At 36.3% G+C, this 24,538-nt stretch overlaps 1 protein-coding gene across 1 annotated transcript in view; it reads right to left on the bottom strand.

Moving 5' to 3' along the window:
- ABCB1 (ATP binding cassette subfamily B member 1) overlaps positions 1-15,600 on the bottom strand; it is a gene marked incomplete at its 3' end in the record, with an annotated part of 83,759 nt that extends 68,159 nt beyond the window's left edge. The window contains 4 exon segments of the mRNA XM_084230847.1: positions 1,284-1,319; positions 1,321-1,490; positions 11,366-11,414; positions 15,487-15,600. Of these exon segments, the coding sequence (XP_084086973.1) occupies positions 1,284-1,319; positions 1,321-1,490; positions 11,366-11,414; positions 15,487-15,551 (320 nt within the window). The 5' untranslated portion in view covers positions 15,552-15,600.
- Between the last annotated feature and the right edge of the window lie 8,938 nt (positions 15,601-24,538).

The following is a 24,538-nucleotide window of genomic DNA, read 5'->3' as shown; positions in this document are numbered from 1 at the left end:
AGCATCAATTCCAAAGAGCACCTGCACCCCTATGTTTATAGCAGCACTGTTTACAATAGCTAAGCTTTGGAAACAACCCAAATGCCCAAAAATAGAGGACTGGATCAAGAAGATGTGGTACATATACACCATGGAATATTACTCAGCATTCAAAAAAGATAAACACATGCAATTTGCAGCAACATGGATGGCGCTGGAAGGGATCATGCCCAGCGAAATAAGCCAGAAAGAAAAAGAAAAATACCGCATGGTCTCACTCATAGCAGGAATCTAGAAAACTTAAATAAGGGACCAGGAAAATGAATAACTATAAGAAAGTGAAAATCAAAATCAACAAAAAACTATGAACCAGACACACTTTATGGGGGGTGGGGCGAGGGGAGGGGAGGGATTGGGGTCAAAATAAGGGGGTTGCAATTGTATGGGGAATACAAAAATAAAATTTATTTTAAAAAAATAAATCAATATATGCTGAATCAAAAGGTGACTTGGAAACTTGGAGCTATCAGCTCTCCTCAATAAAAGTGTATGTTTGTGTGAGAGCGAGCAAGAGCAAGAGAGAGAGAGAGACACCAAGATTATTTCAATACTCCATTCATTCTGCTACTCTTCTGAAGGATTACTTTATTTATTTATTGTACTTTTTAAAGATTTATTCATGATTACAAGAACTGGGGTACAGGGCCTCCCTGGTGGCGCAGGCAGTTGAGCGCCGCACTGTGAAGCTGTCTGCAGCCTCTGCAGTGCGGGTTCAATCCTGGCCGGCCAGCGAGAATCCATCCCATAGTGAAGCAGACCTCTCCTGTCTCGCCCGCTGCTCTCCTCAGCAGTGTATTTCGTCAGTCTGCCTGTTCTGTTTCCCGCTCTGTCTTGGGTGAATCCTCTCACTCTCTCACGCATCTGGCCTGTACCCCAGTTCTTGTAATGCAGGTAACTGCATTCTTCTACATTCTCAGGGTATAAACAGTAAAATCATTCTGGGCCTTCTCTCTTGCCCTGATATTTAATATATTAAAGACTCTCATAACTGATACCTATTTAATATTCAAGGTCCAGATTAAGCTCCTGTAAATCTGCAACTTTCTGGGATATATATGGCTTCACAGAGCTCTTGCTTTTTTTTCTTTTTTATCTCTGTCAGCACATCAATCTTACATTGTTAATACTTGTTAATATTGTCAAACTCACTACAAATATGAACTATAGTTTAGTCCCCTTCACTTCCCACAGTACTAAGTACACAGTACTGAATCCATAATTAGTAAGGATTTCACAAACATCACTGTAAATGATTGATGTTTCTTAATGCTTCAATACTTACTTGAATTAGATATGTTTGGATAATTTGGCATTTGGGATGGTATATCTGCAAAGCTATCCGTCATTTCTCCAAAAACCAGCATCATGAGAGGGAGTGCAGCTCCATGGATAACGGCAGCAACAGTCCCCAGCACCATATATAACTTATCAAGCCAATTTGAATAGCGAAACTAGAAGAAAAGCAAAGAATAGCAACAATTATCATAGTTTCATGGGTGGTTTGCTCTACTTTCCAAATATATACAAAAGTCAAACATTTCTCAGACTACTATTGCTACCACCCTAGTTCAAGCTAATGTTGCAACAGCCTAATTAGAAATGGGCATTTGAATTTTTTACTGAGTTCTGACCTACTTATTCATACAGAACTCAACCTGCTTCTTATATGAGGCCAGATAAGAATTGAAGTGTAGGAAATTATAAGTCTTTAATGGGGCAATAGAAATACAGATTATTTTGCTCTGATTTCCGAGAACAGAAGCCGCTTTTTATCAAAAGATTTTTCAAACAAAGAAAAATTTTGATTGGCAGAGGCAATTGAGGAAACATGTTTTGTTGCTTTAAAGAAAGGGGCTGGGGTCAGTGATCTCCTGCAACATGGCATTCGCATAAATGTAAAATGATTTAATGTAATTAGGTCTCAATCACAAAAGGGAAGAGGAATGAGTTAAATGCATGTTTCCCCCCAAAAGCTACTACTTCTGGAAGACAGAATATGATCATGACTGACCAGTGAAGAAATGCATCATTTTTTATTCATAGGCAAGCCACAGGAAGGAATGACAAACTTCTCTGGATCTAAAATGTGATGAGAATAGGACAGAGTAAAGGAATGGACTTAGGGTTCTATGATAGGTCCACTTAGGAAGCAACTAATACTTCTCCTATATAATTCCAGGAACTAGTTAAGAACTAAATAAAAACAAAAAATAGAAACAGGATAAAGCCAGCTGTTGGGTGGGGTATGGTCTGTGGGTAAAATACACATCAAGTGGTGTCATGGAGTTGCATTGTATAAATTGTGGAAGTGTAGTCAGCAGGTTAGTGGTCTAGGGAGGAAACTACGTAAATAGTCATAGGTTTAGGCAGAGAATATAAACAAAAACTAAGATGGAGGTCAGGCAGCATAAAAGACACAGGAGCAGCAAACAAGATCTAAAAATTTTTGAGACATCTATATACTTCACAAAGATAAAGAAGCCAATTTGAAAGCAAGCTATTAAAGAACCCAGTAAAAACTGGGGATAAGGGATTCATTGGATAGTGGAGAAGTAAAGAGTAGACTAGTTCTTGGCAGTAGTGAATGCAATTCACAAAGCAGGAATGGAAAAAAAGGAAATTGAGATACAGATTAGCAAATATTGTAATTTGTGTAAGAAGATCATCTACATTTAATTATGATCTAATTTAATTAATTAGGTATCTGCATTTAAATTTTTTCCAGCTCTTAAATATATAATTGAGTGAGCTTAAGTTAGGGCTAATATATAAATTTTCCATGAACTAAAAACATCTTCCTCTTTACAAGTTAAATTTTAAGGAGACCATGTTTTGTCATATTTTTTCATATTTCATTGAAACATAAGCTAAAATTTGCCTCCATGTACTTTGTCTTAACTAAGCATTCATTTACTACTAAGAAGCACAAATAAGAAGGTAGATATAGGCCAAAACCATTTATCTTCTCTTAGAGACTCTATTAAAAGTGGTGAAAATATCCAATTCCTTAACAGAGGCCAAGAAGATAGATGATATGCAAGGATTTCTTTCATCACCTCCCCCATATGACACTTTACCTCTAAAACTAATCATCGACTGTAATAAAAACAAGCAGGCAATGAATATAAACATTTACTAAAAGTCTGCTCAATGACTGATAAAAGCCAGACATAAATAAGCAAGATAAAACTCCTACCTTCAGAGTGTTTTAAGAGAAGAGGGAAGGCAAAGCAAAAAATATACACAGTATATATGCTGCACGCCTTTACAGCATAGTGTACAGAGAAGAGCAGACACAATATTAAGCAAACAATCATTCCCTCCTTCATAGAGGAAGAGATGGTTCCCTCCCAACTTTGAAAGTTCAAGTGTTTAGAAGGAAGAAGGAAAACACTGCAGTCAGAACAACACAGAGAGACAGGAACAATCTTAACACATTTAGAGAAACACTAGAGTCTCCCAAGGATGGTGTGTGAGGTGTAGAAGTAGCAAGAAAAAACTGACTGACCAAGAAACACCTTCATTGACTACTCAAACCAAAATAGGCCAGGATTTGAGGGGGTAAAAAGGGAAAGAGGGTAGAGAAACCTCATTCAGTTCTATTTGAATTTCCATCCTAGAAGAGCTATTCAGTTAAGTAGATGGAGAGAATTCAGACTTTGCGGAAAGTTTTGCAATACTATCTTATATAGCAGAAGTCATGGGAGTGTTAGATCAAATAGGAAGAGGTCGAGAGTGAGTGGGCTTAATAATAATTTGGAGATGAAGTAATAGAGATAACATGCTAATTGCCCTTTTGATGATCTTGGGGCAAAAATAGGAAGAGAAGATGGTTACCTGAGGGAGATGCCATGTCAAGGAGGACTAGTTAATCAATACTTAGCTATTAATATTTATAGATAAGTCATTAGAATAACTATAAGAAAGAAAATATCAAAATCAACAAACAACTATGAACCAGATACACTCTATGGGGGGAGGGGCGGGGAAAGGAAGGTATGGGGTTAAAATAAGGGGGTTGTAATTGTATGGGGAATATAAAAATAAAATTTAAATAAAAAAATATTTATAGATAAGTCAATCAAAGAAACAATTAGTGAAAATACAAGAAGGAAACTGAGATGAAATGATGAAACGGAGAATAAAGAAAATTATTATTTCAAAAACCTCAGGCAAGGTAACATCAGTGGATGCTATATTAGATGAAACAAAATATCCCATGATGCCTCCAATATCCCGCTAAATGGAGTGATCTGATTTTTAATTAGTGATCAAACTTAGTATCATAAAAATTGGAATACCCCGACATTTGATGTTTCCCGATGTGTGATGAGACATGAAGTACACAGCATCCCTATTTAATTATCTTACCAAAAACACTTGACATGAATGTAACAAAACTTTAGCCCTATCTTTCAGCACAGGAAAAATGCAAGATATGGAAAGATAAGTTAAATGATACCTTAAGGAAACAATAAAAATAGTTCAGAATGTAAAGCATGCTACAGGGCAAGTAGTAAAACCTTTAGGACATGTCAATATCATTTAAAAAGAAAATTCTAGACTCAGCAGATGCTATATCCAAATATTATTATGACTGGACCCTGTTTTGAAGAAGTCAACTATAAAAGACATTTTTGAAAATAAGTAAAAAACTTTAAATATAGGGCCTCCCCGGTGGCGCAGCAGTTGAGCACTGGGTTGTGAAGCTGCCCGCAGCCTCTGCAGCGCCGGTTCGATCCCTGGCTGCTCCTCGGCCACCGGAGGAGGGTCCCACTTGGCGCGCAGACCTCTCCTGCCGCCCGCTGCTCCCCTCAGCAGTGTACCTCGGTCCTTCTGCCTGCTCTGCTCCCCGCTCTGACTCTGGTGAATTCTCTCACCCTCCTGCGCTTCTGACTGTACCCAGTGCTTGTATGAATAAATAAAATAAATCTTTAAAAAAAAAAAACTTTAAATATAAACTGAGCATTATATAATATCAAAGAAGTACTGTTTACTCTGTTAAAAATGATTGATTATATTATATATTCTAGAAAAATTTTGTCTCATAGGAAAATTTCTGAAAGAGGTAAACAGTTATATGTAAAATAGGAAATTTGTAATTTTAGGTGAAATGCACAATAAAATGTTAGTTATTAGATATGGATAATGGGTATATGAGCATAGATCTTACTAGTCTACCTTTCTATATGTTTGGTAGTTTTCATAACAAACTTTGTAAAAAGAGGATGGTTCTCAAACAGGCAAATAGCTCTTTATATCAGGCTAGAAAGAGTAAGAGTGAGCACAGATAAAAGCAAATTTCCAAAAATAAAGACAAAATATTGGGAGAGTTTAGAATCTCACATATCTTTGTAAAATGATGCCAAATTGATTTCTGGAGAGAAAGTGGTGAGAAGATTTGAGGAAAGTAGTAGCATAATGTTGAGTAGACAAAAGCCTCAGTAAAATATCAGACCTCATGATGGTGCATGGGTGCAGTGGTGAAGGAAACTCTATGGGGACCACACCTGAGGGGGTGGAGGGGAAGCAAATATTGTTTAAAAATGAACAATGATGTAAAAAAAATTTAAAAATTAAAAAAAATCAGACCTTAGTCACTTATTAGTAAGGTGAATTTTGGGGAAAATTCTTTAATACCCTTGCATCTCAGCTTCTTTATTTATAAAAGGAAAACATGCATAGAAACAGTAAACCTCACATAACTAAACAGGATAAATATGAGACTTATTTTACTAAACACACAATATAATAATAAGTAGGTAGTGTTATTAGTTTCGGAAATGTGAAAATTAAAAAGATGTTTCATGAACTTACACTGAAGGAACAAGCAGAGTAAATAAAAGGTTGTAATACAACAAATAAGTTGTAACACATCAATGTAAAACAGAGGTATAAACTAATTAAAACTGGATTCCCTTAAAGAAAATAAAATGGAAAATAGTTAGATGCTAGTAGGGAAAGGAGGGGGTGAGCAACAAGCACACAGAAGGACAGCCAATCAGCACTGAACGCCTAAGGTTGGGCTTCCCAGGGCAAAGGGGAAGGTGCTGACAGGAGTATAGCTTAGGTAATATTTAATAGACTAAAGAGTGGCCATTTCTATATATACCATAGTGCCTGGGTTGGACAGGGCAGTTAGTAAATCAGTGCATTCATTCATTCAACACTCTAAAAATAATTATTTTTTTAATAATAGGATCAGGAATGTTCCTAGTTATAAGTGAGTGACAACGGGAAATAAGATGAACAACCTGTTCTCATAAAGCTTACATTCTAGTGCAGATAGTAAAAGAGGGAATTGATATATTCAACATGCATTAAAAAATCTAAGCACATATCAAATTTCTGGGCACTGTTCTAGGGAAGTGGAAATATAGTAAAGAAAACACAAAAAAAAATCCTATCCTCTCAGAGCTTACATTCAGAAAGAAGACAAACATATAAACAAGAAATCACATGATGGCAGACCTCAGAAGAAATCTCACACAGAGTGATGTGTCACAGTAACATTCAGCATCAGCTGGCTTAGACTGGCTGGTCAGGCAACATTCTGAGTTGAGATCTTAGTAACAGAAACGATACAGTTATGTGATGCTCTGGGATCACAGTATACCAGGCTGGATAGAGCAAATGCAAAGATCCTGGGGTGACTCTTAACTTGGTGTGTCTCAAGGACCAAACCAAATTTCCACTGTGGCAAGAGCAGTGTAAAGGAAAATAACCTGCAGTATATATACAAGATAATATGCGTGTTTGCAGTAAAGTCAGAAATGAGACAAAGGTCAGTTTATAACGACAGGAGGGAATCTGTGTTCTACTCCAAGCTGCCCATATAAGTGTGAAGAAAAGGCATTAAAAGATTTTAAGGAAGTGAAGTGATCTGATGTGGCTATAATGGATAAAATAATTTCTACAAGAGCAAAAAGTAGAGGAGAGGGACTAAGAGTAAAGAGTGGTTGAAAGAGCAAATTCTTGACCAGGTATGGCAGACAGAATAAAGCCCCCTCCCAACATGTCCATATCCTCATTTCAGAAAGCTATCAACATATTTCCTTAATGGTAAAAGGGACTTCATAGATGTTAAGGAGCTTGAGAAGAAGAGAATATCCTGAGTTAATGAAGTGGGCCCAATTCAATCCTTGAAAGAAGAATCCAGAGGAGCTAGAGTTACTAACAGGTGAAATGATGACTGAAGTAAGAAGTCAGAGTAACAGGATTCATTAATATGGCTACCAAAAAGACTAATGAGTGCATCAGTGGATGAAGTAGAAACTATCAGATGTCAGAATCCTCAATGGAGCAAAAGTAACTGAAAATTGGTTGAGGATATGACTGAAACCAATAAGATACTATAACTGTTCAAGATTAAACTCAAATGAGAAAGGGATTTTGCATGGAAAAAAATGGGATATGTCTGTGTGACATTAGAAAGATACCAACACCAACACTGACTCCTGGGATAGAGGTTGAAGAACCTCACAGGCAAAGATGAAGCAAGGAAAGGTTAAAAAAACAAACAAAGGACTAGGAGGAAATTTATCAGACTATTGCATCCCAGAAACAAATATAAGAGGGGTGGGCAGGATTAAGTGCTTTATAAAGATAGAGAATCAAAATATTTCCCCTGAATTTAGTGAGTAGCAAAGACATTCATACGCTCACATCCTGGATGTTGTTATTTGTCAAGATGAAGCTGAATGATGAGGGCCACGTGAAACTGAAAGGCCACTCCTCTGAGTGAAGCAAGCTAGAAGAATATGGCTTTAAGGAAAGTGTTAATGAAATTAATTAAGGTGTTAATGTAAATATCAATGGAAAGGACCCAGTTGAGAGACTGAGATTGAAGATACAGAAGAAATAATGATAACAACAATATAAGGTCCTTGAGAAGACAGAGGATATGGGAAACAGAAAATGAACTAGTGATTTGTTTTAAAAACCAGATGTTTCCTCTGTTGTAAAAGGAGAGAGAAGAGGAAACTCATCCAGGTACAGGTATGTTCATAGATGGGGAGAAAAGAAATGAAGAACATCTGTCAAGTGGCTTCCATGTTATTTGTGAAATAAAAGGACAGGTCTCAAACCAAGAATAAGAGAAGAGGGATAAGAAGTAGAAACCCAGTCAGTAAGAAAAAGTAGAGTAAGATTTCTGAGAGGGATAACACCGTATTGTGAGGTTTTCCTCCAGCACCAATGAGATGTGGGGATTTGGGCAATAAGAAAGCTGATAGCTGATTTTGCCTGGGCTATGTGGGACAAATGACAGATGGAAGGGAGTTTATTGTTTGGGTAAGAGAATAATGAAAATGATGGTTACTACTCTAAGCTGGATAAAAATGAAGGTAAGAGGGGGAATGATGGAAAACAGATGGGTCTGTAGACTAAATATCCAGAAATAATAGTGAGTAGACTGAAGAGAGAAATCAATTCTCCAATACAAGCTAATTCAAGCTGGCTCCTTGAGTTAGTGACTTTGGTGGCAGAGCAGTTTCAAATAACAACAACCAGGATGTGGGTGTATAAGTGTATGACTGGGGTGGAAGAGAAGTAAAGATTATTGCATGTGTGAAGGTCAAAGAGTCATTCCCATATAACACCATAAAAGTCAACCAAGATAGTGGGAGCACCAGGGGTGGAAAGGGAGGGATACTGAGTCAGGTAATAAAGTCTTCAATGCTGAGGAGTGACCAGGTGGTCAGAAGATAAGAGCATCAACAAATGACTCTTCAATAACAGGCAAATAAAAGTTTAACCAATCATAAATATGAATGATTAAAGCTCTGGCTCTACTCTACACAGATCTTGGGAAAATTCTAGGTCTGCCTTCCTACTAGTTATCTGGCTCTGAGACTTTAAATGCAGTGCTTGTCTGAGTCTGTTTCTTTATGTGGTGCAAAAGGATAATCCAAGTTCCTACCTCACAGAGTAACTGTGAAGATTAAGATAAATAATACACATGGAGTACTTAACAAATACTTGATATATAAGAAGCACTTTATTTTATTATCTGTTAGAAAAGAAGCAATGTTTCATTAAAGTACAAAAAAAAAAAAAAAAAAAGCTCAGGGCACAAACCTTCCAAGATGGCATCATCTTTAAGGAGTGCCTTGTAAAGGAACTGCAGTCTAACTGTATTTTTCCTACCCTTATTTCCATTTGTCCCATTTTCTCACTTGCTTCAGGTTTTATTCTACTTTTGTGTTTCTGACTACATTGAAACAAGGCTTGATACAGATAATATAAAGGCCAGTAGAAAATTTTGAATCTACTTCTTATCTTCTTTGATCACTTTCTCACAGACACTAAAAAGTCTCATCGTAGAAATAAGTTAACAGGGGTGGCATGCAGAAAACAGTTAACACTGCAAGTCTGAAACTACCATGTTTAAGAAAGATCTGCCTTCAAGGTTAGCCGCTGGCTGGCATCTAGAACTTGGATTTTGGGAGGGTTACCAACATCCTAACTGATAAAAGTGGCCAAACTATGTAATGTGTTCATGCTGACCACCTGCCTTCCTGTGAGAGTCTGGATTTTTGGTACAGGCCGTGGCTACATAACCAGCTCAGAGTAAAAGCCTGGTGTCCCAAGTCTCCAGACAGTTTCTCTATAGGACAGCATTTCACTCATATTGTCACACTTGTTGCCGAGGGAATTAGTTGTAATTCCACCAGGAGAGGAGTCTAAGAGCTTGTATCTGGTTTTTCCAGGATTTCCTATGTGCCTTCTTCTATTGCTGATTTTGCTTTGTATCCCTTTGCTGTAAGAATTCTTAGCCATGAATGTGATGGCAAGCTGAGTTCTATGATTCTCCTAATAAATCATCACATTTGGGGTTTTTGGATACCTCCTACACATGAGTTTTTTGGTCTCAGCTGGACACTGTTATTTATAAGACACTGCATTGGTGTCTGCAGAGAATTGGAGAATTGCTTGGTATGTAAAAACCTGCACATGTCAGAAATGTCATGGGTAAAAAACAGACAAAAATGAAGTGTTCTGGTGTTGTAAAATCAGTATTTCATACTTGGCTCTTGACAATTTTTGCCAGATTGCCTTTTTAAAAAAGACACAAATCCAGATTTTACGTAAAATTTCTGGATTTTAAAAATGGCTCACAAAGTTTTTAAACATGGGTCAAGACAACTAAAAATAAAAGTAAAAATGAAAATTTAAGCTACAAAAATAACAAAAGATGAAGTGTTTTGGTCTCAAAATACAGAATTAATATTAAGTCTTGGGAATAAATCCTGCTTTAACATAAAAACTTCTTTCAATATAAGAACATAAGAATGAAATATAAGATAAACAAAAACTGTCACTTGGTTACTCAAGCAGTCTAAGAATGACCCAACAGTACAGTCTCATCTCCCCCAAATTCCAAAGACAATGGAGATAAGACAAAAGGAAATACTATAGCCAAAGCAACTATCCTGCAGGGAGCTGAAGATTACATAAGATATCCACACAGTTCTCAATGTAAACGTCAGACAAGTGTTCCTCCCACACCCTTCCATCAATACTATTTTTACATACTATTTACTACTATCCATTTTACATGGATCTCTTCCCCCCACATTTAAAAAAATGTCTGATATGTTATTATAAACTGTACAGTGCAAGATTTAATTGGTGTGGTAGAATTTTAGTTTCTATAGCCACAGTTTACCTTAGTCTGCACTCTTAGAGAAAAAGCAGAATCTAGATAGAGACCATTAACCAGCCATACCTATAAAATCTCTATCTAATTCCAACAGCGATTAAAGGAAAATTTCTAAGTTTTTCTTGCAACCACCATGCAACCAGAAAATGAGATAAAGAATAATGTTAAAAGGATTATATTAAGGTTTTCTAATTCTAGATTTCCATTAGTCAGCACAGAGGAATAACGACATATCCTAAGTGATAGTAATAAATTATCTATTGCTAACTTTTTATTATATGAACGCCTGGGTCTTTGACTTCAAACCTGCCAGGAGTTTAGAGCCACTGGCAATTAAAACACTGTGCCCTTTTAAGTTACATTTTATAGAGTTTACTTCTTCCATTAGGATGGCTGAAGCCATCACTGGCAGAAGCACTTTTATGGATAACAGTTCACTGGCAACAAAACTAGTTAGGAGAATAGTGAGATCTAAGTAAAAAAGATTCAATTTATATGGGAAATGTAATTGGCATTCCCTTGAAAACAAGCTAAATCAAACTAATTCATTTTACCTCACCATTATACTGTTGTACAAGAAAATATGACACCAGATGAAAAATCTCTTTTTTAGATAATTCAAATTCCCAAAGCATTAGGAATAGTGAACAAATTGAAACTCACCATTGCCAATGTACTGACAGTTGGTTTCTTTTCTTCCTTATCTTTTTTACTGAAAAACATAGCAATTGAATTACACAAAAGTTTAAAAATGACATACATATTAAAAGGAACAAATCAACATAGAGCTTATATTTAATAACAAGACAAAGAAACAAGTCTGTAATACATTATTCAATAAAAAAGCAGGTTATTAGTATGATCTCACTTATGAAGTTTAAATATAAATGTACTTACATGTAGCTTAGAAAATGTACATATATGGTCATATATGGGTATTGAGAGTTCTATCAAAATATTTTCTTTATTGTGCCTTCGGTATTTCCTAATTTTCTATTGTGAATGAATACATACTCAACTTTTACAATTAGAAAAAAATAGTACTAAAAAACCCCTTTCTTTTTATTTAAATTAGAAAATAATTTATGCTCTTCAAAATCGATTTCCTTAATTATCATCTGAGTAACGCTAGCAATAGATATACTATCTATCTACTATATACTTATTACCCATAGTTGTTCCCTTTACTAATGGAGAATAATGGCCATCAGATGCACAGTAAAAACTAACCAAAAAAAAAAAAAAGTAATTAAATTGTCTCTGGGCAAATCTAATTCAGAAGGGATGTCTGGAGCCCTAAACGGACCATTAAGGAAATGAATATAATCTAGAAAAGTCGTGGCCAAAAAAGATGGTGTATAAACTGTCAAAAAGCTGTTCTCAGGCATAAGGTCAATTATTTTGAGCCCAGATTCAAATGATTTCAACTCTACAACCTGTTTTCCATTTTATATAACTACCACCTAGGGCATGAAAGCAAACTAACCATAACCAACCTCTGCATCTATATTTTCACATGAACAAAAGAAAACGCATTTCAGAGAAGAACTGCACTATTTTTACACAGATTTTCAAGTTAAAAAGTAAGTTCGTTTTTGTCTTTGTTCTTTTTTTTTTTTTTTTAACTAAGCAAGGTCAAAGAGTTGAAGGAACTTCTAAAAAGAAATCCAGGGTTTACTCCATATTTGACTTTGTTAGATGGAATTAAAAACACACAAAATACACAAACATGACACTTCACATATGGTCCCACCCTATTCCCAGTAAAGACATGGCTTCGATATCCCTGGAACCAGAATGAGAGCAGAAAAACAGTCATACATAATTGAGTTTTAGCTTTAAGTTATCTATTTTTTCATTCTCTAAAACTGCTGCTACTCTGGAGAATTTAAATGGTTCTAGGGACTGGCTAAGTAAACACTTCCTGTACATGATTTGATTTAATCTTAATCTCTGTAAATCAGGCACATTTTTACCTTCTTTTAGAGATAAGAAAACTGAGAAGAGTTAACTAACTTGTCCAAGGTCACACAACAATAACAAGGCCAAGATTTAAACTAAAAAGTCCATCCCCTAAACAAAATATTCAGACTTCTGAGATATTGAACTGCAAGGAAATGACTCTCAACTAGATTACCCACCAATCTCCATCAGCTTCCAACAGTGCTTAAAAAAAAGGCATGTCACGTCACTCATCAAATAGAATTTCAGTGAAGAATGTTTACAAATACAGATATTCTAAATGGTACTTTTATCCAAGAATTATACCTACTAGTAGTCATGTACTTTTTTACAATTCCAAATTACACATATAACTTCATAAGAAAAAAATTAAAACCAATGTTTAATAAGAAGTTTAATAAGAGGGACTAAGCTAATTTTTTTTTTTCGGATTTGAAAAAAAGTCCGTAGGCCATGATAAGAAAAATCAATAATAAAATGAAGAAAAGTGCAGGCTTAAATAAATTTCTTTACCTCCACATACCCCCAGTAACTCTTATTCCAATATCTTAGCGTTTGTGTCATAAGAACATAGTTCTTATGTTTTTAAATTTTTAAAAAATTAAAAGGAAGGAAAATATCTAACTTGTACTTTACAAAGTCTTTTTTCTTTTTGTTTATAAGAAGATTTTTTTTATTATGAAAAGTTTCAAATAAACAGAAAAAGTCAAAGAATAGTAATGATTATCCACATAAAATTCACTTAGATTCAACAATTAACATTTTTACCATATTTTCTTTACCTATGCAAGGAAGCACATACTATCATTGTTAATATTTTGCTGAATCCTTTGAAAGGTTCAATTATCATGTCATTCCTTGTTTCGCTACCATTATAAAAATAGCCAAGAAAATAGCAATTTTGATATCTAATATTTAATCCACATTCAAATTTTACAAGAATGTTTTCTATAGGTTTGTCCTTTTTTTGAACTTTGATATAATCACGGTTCATAAATTACATTTGTGGTTTTGTCTGTAGTCTCTTTTTCTAACCTAGAAGTCCTCTGTTTCCCACCATTACCCTGTTTCCCACCCCCCCAGTTGATTTTTTGAAAAAATAGATCTTTTACAAAATGTCCCACATATTGGATAAGTCTGTTTCAAAATGAGTCCAAACTGAGATGGGCAGTAAGCATAAAACACAAAGCAAATTTTAAGGCTTAGTTTGAAAAAGAGAATGTAAACTATTTCATTATAATTTCAAATACATGTAAAAATAATATTTTAGATATACTGGCTTCCACAAAATACGTTTTCAAAATTAATTTCACTTGTTTGACTTTTTAAATGTTGCTACTAAGAAAAACCAAAACTTATTAATATGTCCCACATTACATTCCCATTTGACATCAGTCTAGAAGGGTGACTGAATCAGACTAAATGTTTCTTTCTGCAAATATACTTCCTCGGTGGTGTCCTGTCACTAACAGCCCAGGCCAGTGATGCTAACTATAAAATTACTCGACTGGAAAAGCACAATTTCCTTTTTCTAATTAGTAAGAATTGTGAATAATTCTCAGATGTAACTTTTCTTTGAATAGTTTAGGATTCATCAACATTCTTTGCCTGAAGCAATGAAGGATCCAAATTGACAGCTGACATTTTTCTGCAAAAGAACATTCCGTTATTCTCTCTACCTCTCCCACCCTTTTAGTTTTTGTCCTTTCAGTATTTTATTAAGGATTTATGGATTTTACTCATTTCAGTCGTTCACATCTAGTGCTGTCATTGTTCTTTTTGATGTTCAAATTGTTCCTGACTTGGTCAGTTAGATCCTTAATCTAACTCCTGTATCCTCTTGGACAATTCCATTTAACCCCACTTACTCCCCCCCACACCCCAATATCGCAAGATATTGTATTTTCCTGGTCCCGGGGGAGGTTAGAATTAGCCATTTCTCTATAGGATGTGTATTCCTTTTAGTGAGGAATGGCATTTAGAAATCAAGATCTGGCATGAAGTGAGTTTAGTGCTACTGTCCCCTTCAGGGTACAGAAATTATTTTTTTAAATCATGATTTTATATTGAAGTCTCCATTTCAAAGTTAACATTATTTCTTAAAAAATTATTTGATGTTCACATTTACATTTCTTTTCTCTTGCACTGAGATGCATGACTTCTGCTTATATTAATACATGCACTAATTTGTTTTATCTTACAATTAATATAATAATTTACTACTAACAATGAACCTATTGGGGAAAGTTTACATTTTCCTGTGTAGATGTGGCCTTATAATAGTGATTTACTCATGTGGACACTTTGTCCATTCTGGATATAATCAGTAAATTGCCCACCATGTTGGCTTTTTCAGAAATGCAGCCTTCTTTTCAGAATTTCTCTCTGCATGAGATCCTCATTAATTAAAAAAATAATAATAACACATAAACGTGGTTAGGGCCTTCTGTTCCATCTCCCATGTCACAAACATACAATGTTTATGTGGCTGTTTGACCAGAAGCAAGAGACCTACCACAGAGCAGAGATCAAGCAGCACTGTGTTCAGGCTCTTAGGCGCTCAAACTTCTTTTGTAAACCACATTAAAAAACACACAAAAGGACGTGAGCACCGGTCTGTCTGAGGCGAATAAAATTGAACTAGAAGCTAACCAAGGTAGAGAGAAGACGTAAATGCTGTGCTCAACTCAGCCAGCGAATTTCCACAGAGCAACCTCTTGCGATTAAGAAAATCATCAACTACTACACTTATTCCAGAGCTGGAGCCAAATGGCCCAAATCTTTCAAGCCTGTAAAATACGAAAGTAAAACCAACTGGCTACCTTTTTTTGCCCATTTGCAACAACTTCTTCTCTGCGCTTTCATTGCGGCCTCCTTCAAGTTCCATGGTGACCTGAGGAGAAACCAGTCGATCAGCCAGATGCTTGACCCGCAGGAAGCAGAGGTGAGGCAGTTCGCCCGCGCGGGGCCAGGGGGCAGGGGAGGACCGCGCAGATGCCCCAGCGGCTCGGGCTCCAGGCGCCCAGCGTCTGCCCTCGCGTGCAGAGCTGCAGGGGAGGCGCGCCTTCAGGACTTTGCTCCCGCCACGGCGGCTCCAGCTCAAAATTCCTCTCGCCGCAGAAGATGCTTCCTCCGTCCACCCGCCCTCGGGCTCAGAAGCGGGTTGCCTGGATTCTACCCGCTCTACCCGCTCAAGGCAGCAAAATCCAATACTAGAGCGGAAAATTCTAGAGGCGGGGGGGGGGGGGGTTCTAGGAACTCGTTCTCACCGGACTTGAACCCCAAGGACTTACCAAAGAGACTCTCCCCCTGTTCTCCCTGCCAAGCCCTTCTCTCCCCGGGACCAAACTCAAAACTTGAGTCCGACCCTGCGTGAGAACTGTCCCCAAACAGTCCCAGCCTGGCGCGCCCCTACCTCTGGCTTTCCCTCAAATGTCCACCAAAAAGTGGATTTTGGAAGAAGAGATTCAAACTTTTAAAGGAAAGACCAGCAGGACGTCGCCCGCGGCTTCGATCTCTTTTGAGCCGGAGGAGCCGCTGTGGCAATGAGCCCTCGCTGCCTGCGGCGACGCGAATGAGGTGCGGGCGCGCAGCGCACACCCTGGGGCGCGCCTGCCCGGCCAATCAGCTGACTGCTCGGGTTTGCTCCAGCCCCGCTCCATTAAGTGCTGATTGCAGGACCAATTACGAAACAGGTTGAGTTTCCAGGAGGAATGTCCTGGCTTCTGTTGCCCCTCAGCAAAAGGGCAAGTGGAAGAATGAGTATGAGCTGAATCATCGTAGACTGAGAAATCAAGAGTTAAGTCCCTACATGTCCTACTTAAGTCTCCATATGGCATCACATTTAATGCCCTTTAAAACAACCTCCTGCTCTCCTTTTCAAGACTCGCAGTGGATGCCTGAAACCCAGGATAATACTAAGTCCCGGGTATACTGTTTTTTTTTTTTTTTTTCATACATACGTACCTATAACAAAGTTTAATTTCTAATTGGCCACAGTAAGAGATTAACAATGGTAACTAGTAAAATACAATAATTATATAACAATATATACAGTAAGAAAATGTGTGTGAGTAGGGTGCTCTTTCACCCTCTCTTTCTCTCCCCCTCTGCCCTCTCACAATATCTTGTGCATAATATTTTTGGACTGCAGTTGACCCCGGGTAGCTGAAACCACTGCTAAACCACAGATACAATGGGGGGGACTATTACTGTTGAGTTAAACTTCACTTCTTAGCAGCACTTTTAAAAAACCAGGTGATGTTTTTCTGCAGTCTTCTGTATATTTGACATTTTTTGAGGATTACCTGCTCATTTTTTATTTGAAGATAAATGGAAGAAGATAGAAAGATTTCTGGTTATGTAAGTCAAAATGAACATTTCAAGGTAGAAACAGTATTTAAAAGTCAATACTACTTAGGATTGATATTTAAAAGTAAAAGTGATATTTCAGTTTTAGCCATCAGCTCAATGCCCGTGTTTTTCCCAAAGCATTGTAAAAAAATCTTACATTTTAATTCCAATTATTACAGTAAGCATAGGGTATTTTAGATTATTACTTCAGTGGTTGCAATTTCATTCTGCATTGACTGCTACCATTTAGTATTTTTCTTCTCCATTTTATTCAAGTTGGTGAAAAACAGGTAGTCTTCACAATTCATAATCATAAAGCAGTGGTAACTCACATCACAGCTTTTCATACTTTTTATAAACTTAGGGGAAATAGATGTTTTTGTTTATTTAGTCTGCATGCTCTGACTTATCTCTGTTATTTCTCAGCTCACTGCTCAAGGTTAAAAGAGAAAATTCCTTTATTCTTTTATGTTATAGTGTATTTTCCCTACTTTCTTTAAATAACTCATACTTCAGAGCCATATTTTTTTCTATACTTTATCCCAAATTTTCCTTGCCTTAATTTTTCTTAGTCATACAATCAAGTTTTTCTTTACTGCTGATAATTAGACTTTCTAACAGGCCACTAATTTTCACACTATGCTAACTGGGTATGTGTGAGTGCAGTATGGATTTGCTGCTTCAAGGCTTACCACCAACCCTGTGGTCCCCCTGAGGCAAATATATACACTTTAATCATGGTGTCATTCATTTTTCATCTAATTCATACCTCTGGCCCCGTTCCCATTTTTGTTTTACTTTGCCTCACCTTTAGTTTATGGGATCTTGTTATATTTTGTGTATCCTTTAAACTGACTTAAATCCTCCCTAAAACAATGCAGGTTACTTTGATACCTGGAAGCACTATACATCATTTAGGTGTGACATGAAATTAAAAATATATTATGTTTTGATAATTCAGGAAACAGAATTTTTAGATATATCACTGGGAAATTTTAAGATCATATGAATCTAATAAATACAAATAATATCCAAAAATGGATATGAATTTTAAGATTGTGTGATAACAAGTGAAAATTTGATGAGTTTGAACAATATATTGTTTCCAGGTAGCAGATCTTAATTACCTCTCACGTAATCACTTCTAAATAATTGAAGGGAAAGCTACCAATGTATTTCAGCACACCACACCCACCACCAAGGCACCCATAGTCCTTTACCCTAGACCATTGGACCACCCCCTCTTCTTTGCTATCACCCCTATCCTCCCTCCATCTGTGGTAGCCTCAATTCTGCTGTCATATTTAAGTTTCTTTTTTTTTTTGGTTTGATTTTTTAAAATTTATTTTGTTTATATATATTTTTACATCATTTTTCATTTTTGCACAATATGCATTTTCATCTTGGTTATATTTCCCATACAATTCCCACTCCCCTTATTTTGACCCTAGACCCTCCTCTCCTCCCCCTCCCCCCAGCCCAGTGTGTCTCTGGTTTATAGTTGCTTGTTGATTTTGATTTTTACTTTATTATAATTAGTCTTTTTCCTGGTCCCTTATTTATGTTTTCTAAATTCCTGCTATGAGTGAGACCATATGGTATTTTTCTTTTTCTTTCTGGCTTATTTTGCTGAGCATGATCCCTTCCAGCCCCATCCAGTGAGAATGGCACATATTAAAAAACTAGCTACAACAAATGTTGGCAAGGATGTGGAGCAAAAGGAACTCTCCTTCACTGCTGGTGGGAGTACAAACTGGCCCAACCACTATGGAAAGTTGTGTGGAGATTCCTCAACCTGCTAAAGATGGAGCTTCCATATGATCCAGCAATTCCACTCCTAGGTATTTACCCAAAGGACACAGAAATATTAATTCAAAAGGGCACCTGCACCGCTATGTTTATAGCAGCACTATTTACAATAGCTAAGCTATGGAAACAACCCAAATGCCCAAAAATAGATGACTGGATCAAGAAGATGTGGTACATATACACAATGGAATATTACTCAGCAATCAAAAAAAAGATAAACTCATGCAATTTGCAGTTTCTTTTTAGAAAAATAGATTCCACAATTTGTTTGCCCACCACCATTTCTTATATCCCTTCATCTCTTCCTCACTCCCCCCTTAACCTCAGAGCTCACACTGTGTTAACATCTGCTAGTTTTTGTAAATATTTTACTTTGTCAAATTGTCCATTATGTAAATATCCAGTGTTGATTTTTGTCATTCTGACTTGCTTTACTGCACATAATTCCCTCTATCTTCCTCCATTTTGCTGTAAATGACTGCATTTCATCTTTTCTTATGGTTAAATAGTATTCCATAGTGTGGACATACCCTATCCTCTTGATCCAATCATCTATCAGTGGGCACTCAGATGCTTCCTTATCCTAGTTATTATAAAAGTGCTGCAATAAACACTGTAAAGTGTATCAGTTTTTTGGTTGATGGTTTCATGTTGTTTGAATACATTTTGCTGAGTTTTTTTTTTCTCCACCCACATGAAAATATGGATAAGCTCATATGAAAATATGAGGAACTTAAGCATCAGACAGTGCTTGCTACTTCTAAGTCACAATCCTTGACTGTTTAAAGACTTTTGACTTGTTTCACATTGCTACCTGCTATCCTACATGTAACAGATGGACTACGCAGTTTCCGGTGAAACACAAGCAGTTCCTCTCCAAGACTTTACACTCACACCTAATTACTCAAACAACTATTTTTCCTTTTGAAATATGCTTTCCCATAATTCTGCACCTTCCTATCCTCCACTGGCCAGTAGTCCTTTCACTAACTAATCTGTACTCTCCCAATTCTCAAGACTTGTGTTCCTACTGCACTTTATCCTGTACAAATACCGTTTTGCTACCTGGGTTTGAAAAGTTTATTTTTCTGTTCCTTCTGTTATCTCTTTGTCAAAGAGGAGATAATAATGGTACCTCAGACTGTTAATGCAAGATTAAGTGATTTGTGTATCTAAGAGGCTTTTAAAGTGCCTGAAATTACCTAACCACTCAACAATTCCTTTATAATAGTAATAATTCCCCCCTCATGCTAGTTTTGCTCTTTCTTGGCATTTTTCAGTCCTTATATGTAGCTACATTTCTTTATTTTCCATTAATTTCAACAGAGTAATAGAGGGGAAAAGAGAAATACCTAAATAATAACGAAAATGAACAAATACATGTCACACCTTCATTACCACTTTCTTACCATTTCTTTGGAAATCTATCACACAAATATTGCAATAATTTCAAAACTGGTTTATCTGTGTCTACCCTTACACCTCTTACAGAGTGCGGTGTGTCTCCACTCTGCTAACCCCAAGTTCTATTGTTAAGCATAAATAATTTCGAATTCTATCATCACCCAGTGGCTTCTCTCTAGCTCAGAGTAAAATCTAAGTTCCTTCCCAAGTCCCTATATGATCTGGCCCCTCTTATCTCTGACCTCATTTCCCATTACTCTTTCCTCTTTAATTCTGTTCTAGTCTACCAGCCTTCCATTTGTAGAACATCTTAGCATGTGCCTACCTCAGGACATTTGCACTTACCACTAACTCTGCCTTAAACTCTCTTACTTTAAGTTAGTTATACAGCATGATTTATATACTAAAATGTCATGATATTTTACTGAAAACACCTATAAACAGCATTTCCACACAATAAATGCTCAATAAATGCATGTTAAGTGAAAGAATGAAAAAAAAAATAATTAGCATGTTAACTCCAGAAAGTGCGAACTAAATATAACATCATATAAACGCTTTTGGTTCTAAGGTGGAATGTTCTTAATTTTAGGCAATTGATTTTTTTTTAATTATTTGAACTTACAGGGATGTTTCTCCACAAATCTGAACTTCAGTTCAGTCAATATATTGAATAGAAACTCATTGGTATCCACACAGGAATTGTTTCTAGGACCACCATACTTAAACCAAGACCCTTACATAAAATGACATGTTTTGTGTATGACTTCCATACATCTCCCTTTAAATCATCTCTCCATTACTTATTACAATGTAATGGATTACAATGTGAATGTTATAAAAATAATTATTACACTGTTTTGTTTAGGGTGTAATGATAAGACATTTGAGCATGTTCAGTACAGGTGCAATCATCACAGGTTTAATATATAGCAGATAGTTTCCATCCATGGTTGATTGAATTTGTGGGTACATAACCTATAGATGTAAAGGGTCAACTATATTTATTCCACATTTACTAAGTGACTTGTTATATGCCAAATAATTGTGCTAAATTATAGATAGATTATTTAAGTATTATAGTCTTCCTTCAGGGATATTGTGGGTTATTTCATTTGTAGAAGTTCTGCTGCCCAGACAGTTACTGGGTGCTTTGATTTTCTATTTGCTTGTATGATAGTACAGTGGTTCTCCAGTGATAGAAATTTCATAAATACTACTATGAAACTAATTGCCTTATTTTCTTTAAACCTATTTACCATTGAAAATAACATTAACCTCCTCTGAAACATACCTTCCTACCCTACCTCAAGCTAAATTAATATGCAAAGGTCTACCAAATGATGCAATCATAAATGTAAAGAGTATTTACTGAATAAGTTCCATAAACACTGAGTTTCTTGCAAAGCATTGAAATATTAGTTATTAGACATGGAAAGATGGCCAGTGTTTTAGCTACTATCATTACTTCTTTGTTTTATTGCCTATTAAACAATATGCAAAGAATTAAAAAAATTTCGATTTCTTGTTTTTTAATTTCTTTGTGTCATTAATATAGTTCAGTGTGAATTTTTTTTTACAAGTTTTTAATTCTGTCATCATTAGAAAAATGCATTGTGATTCTATCAATCAACAAGCTTTCACTAAAAATGTATTGTGAAGAATTTACAGGCTTTCTGGTTGCATAGTCAAGCAGATGTTCACATCCTGGTTGGCTCAGCCTTTTATACCTTTTTCCTAAACTCCTCTTAAAATTTATTTATCATATTTCCCCCCTACTTCCTCCATTATCCTAAGAGGGGAGTTTTTCATTTTCCAGAAGTTTCTCCCCATGACCCTTTTGTAAATCCTGTCTGCTTCTGGCCCTGATCTCTCCAATAATTCATTTATCTTACTTTTCCCAGCTCCTCTAGTTATTTTATCTGAGTCTGAATTGAAGGCTCAGTATTCTGAAAGATGAAATGAAAACTCACATTGATGAACTTAATTGACCTGAGCCAGAAAAAGTATATACTTAAGATTTCCAGTCCAAAGAGCAAGACAAATGACTTAGCTGAGCCAACAACAATAAAAGATCCATATACTCTCCACCCATTTATGTGTAATTGTTTTCTATGTATAAAGGATGTGTGACTGTCTTGACAGGGGTCATTGACTTCCCTGCGCTCATGTTGGATTACTTCAGAATGCTTTTTATCACACATACACTTAAAAAGGTAAAAAGCAAACAAACAAAAGAAAATAGACCTTATGTATTATTATATAGTAATTGTTATCATCTCCAAAATATTGTAACTATTTTCCTCTTCAAGGAAGTTATTTCTTTTGACATCAACTAGCCAGTGCTACAGCATTTAAATGGTAAGTTGATCTAGTTAAAAGGTAGTAAGTTGAATAAATTTAAAACCAAGTAACTTAGTGTAGTGGCAGGATAGGCACAGAGTAGTTTTCCATGATTCGAGCAGACCAGGTAAAGGAGTCCTGGAGCCCTCGGTGGCTTTCTTAGGCTTTTATTGAACTTTTTACATGTAGTGCAGCAACCAGCTACACGGCATGTAGGGGTGCTGGGGGGCCAGGAGGCTGGCAGACCTGCATGCCCCTGGCAAAGTCTTCACTCTTGGCTTCTCTCTGTCTTCCAGCATTCTTTCTCTTCTTCTAGCGTTTGTTCTCCTCTTTTTTCTCCTCTTCTTGCTCTTGCTGCTCTCCTGCCTCTGCTTCTGTTGGCCAATATCTTAATACTGCTTCCGTGCCCCACAGAAGTAAACAACACAACTTATAACAACGTAACAAATGCAGGTGCCCACCATCTGGCATGCAATCCTAATGGTTGGAGGGCAGAAAAGCCTGAAAATTATTTACCCTACAATTAGCCATGTGTTAACTCCATGGCAAATTTTTAAAAACCCAAATTTTCCTCTTCTGAACCCTTCTCTATCTACACTATCCAGGAGTGATTTTTCTTTTACACCTGCCCAATCCTACTGCTCATTTATCTCTACCTCTCATTTGGTATTTATTACTGTTTTATATGAGCAGGAGTTTATTTTTATATTTTAGTATTACAGAAATGTACACAAAATAAGTTTCAATAAATGTTTGTTGAAAATATTAATATCTGATATCATAGACAGCTTTATAGACGTTAGATTAGTAGGCTAACTGCCTCAGTTACCATAGGGTCCCTTGAAAGTTCTATAAACCCTATTAGCCACCAGTAGCATCCTTACAACTCTTAGAAAATCATCCCTCCACATCATTGACCTCTATTTAATCTACTGTAATGTGTGAAAACATTTTCATAATGAATTACAAAATTAATGCAGATAAGATCAAGAATTATGAGAAAGAAGTGAGGCACAGAGGAGCTTGAATTTCTAACATCATTGTAGGGTAAAGTAAAAGTATCAGGCTCTTCTATCCTCCCGCCATTAGGATAGATGAGGGAACCCTGTGGTCCCAAATGTGTGCCTGATAGCGGGCACCTGAAGTGGGTACACCTGGGCTGAGAGACTACATTTATAAGGGCAGCGCATGTGGCACCAGCAGAAGCCAAGAAGGAACGCAAGCCGAGAGAAGAAGAGAGGCAGAGAGAAACCAAGAGCCAAGATAGAGTGAGGATTGCCAGCCTCCCCGCCCCCCAGCACCCTTGCCGGCCATATGCTGGGTAAATCTAAATAAAAGACCTGCAAAAGCCACTGAGGACTCTGACTCCTCCTTTACCCGGTCTGCTGGATCAGAAAACCTGCACTGTGTCTGTCCTGCCCCCTACAATCATTTATCAGCTGATTGGCTTTAGGCAAGTCACTCAACCTTTATAAAAGTCTTCATTTCTACACTGTTAAAATGAAGATAGTAACAGAATTTGGGATTCTGTATAAAAAAATCCCTTTCGAAATTTTGAAAGAGTAAATCAGGTAAGATTTGAAATGTGTTTGATATTGAGCACATGGTTTATTACCCAGCTATCCTAACAAAGATGAATACTAAATAAAATAAATAAGAAGAACTAATAAAGAAATAAATAAGAACTAAATAATAAGAACTAAATAAATAGAAATAAATAATAAGAAATGAATAAATAAGAAATAAATAAGAAGAAATAAATAATAAGAACTGGACAGTAAAAGTGTAACTGGAAAGGACTAGTGACAGATATTGAAATTAAATAATAATATTCAAAAATATTGTTTTAAATAAATCTAAAAAGAACATAAAAATTACCTTGAATAAATTCAAATTTGAAGGCAACAACTAAAAAATAGCCACTCATTATAAATATAACAACTTAAAATTCTTAATATGTAAATA

The sequence above is a fragment of the Talpa europaea genome (assembly GCF_964194135.1).
Source record: "Talpa europaea genome assembly, chromosome: 3".
NCBI classification, from domain to species: domain Eukaryota; kingdom Metazoa; phylum Chordata; class Mammalia; order Eulipotyphla; family Talpidae; genus Talpa; species Talpa europaea.
The sequence above is the reverse complement of the archived record's forward strand: the minus strand, read 5'-3'. Positions and strand labels throughout refer to the sequence as shown.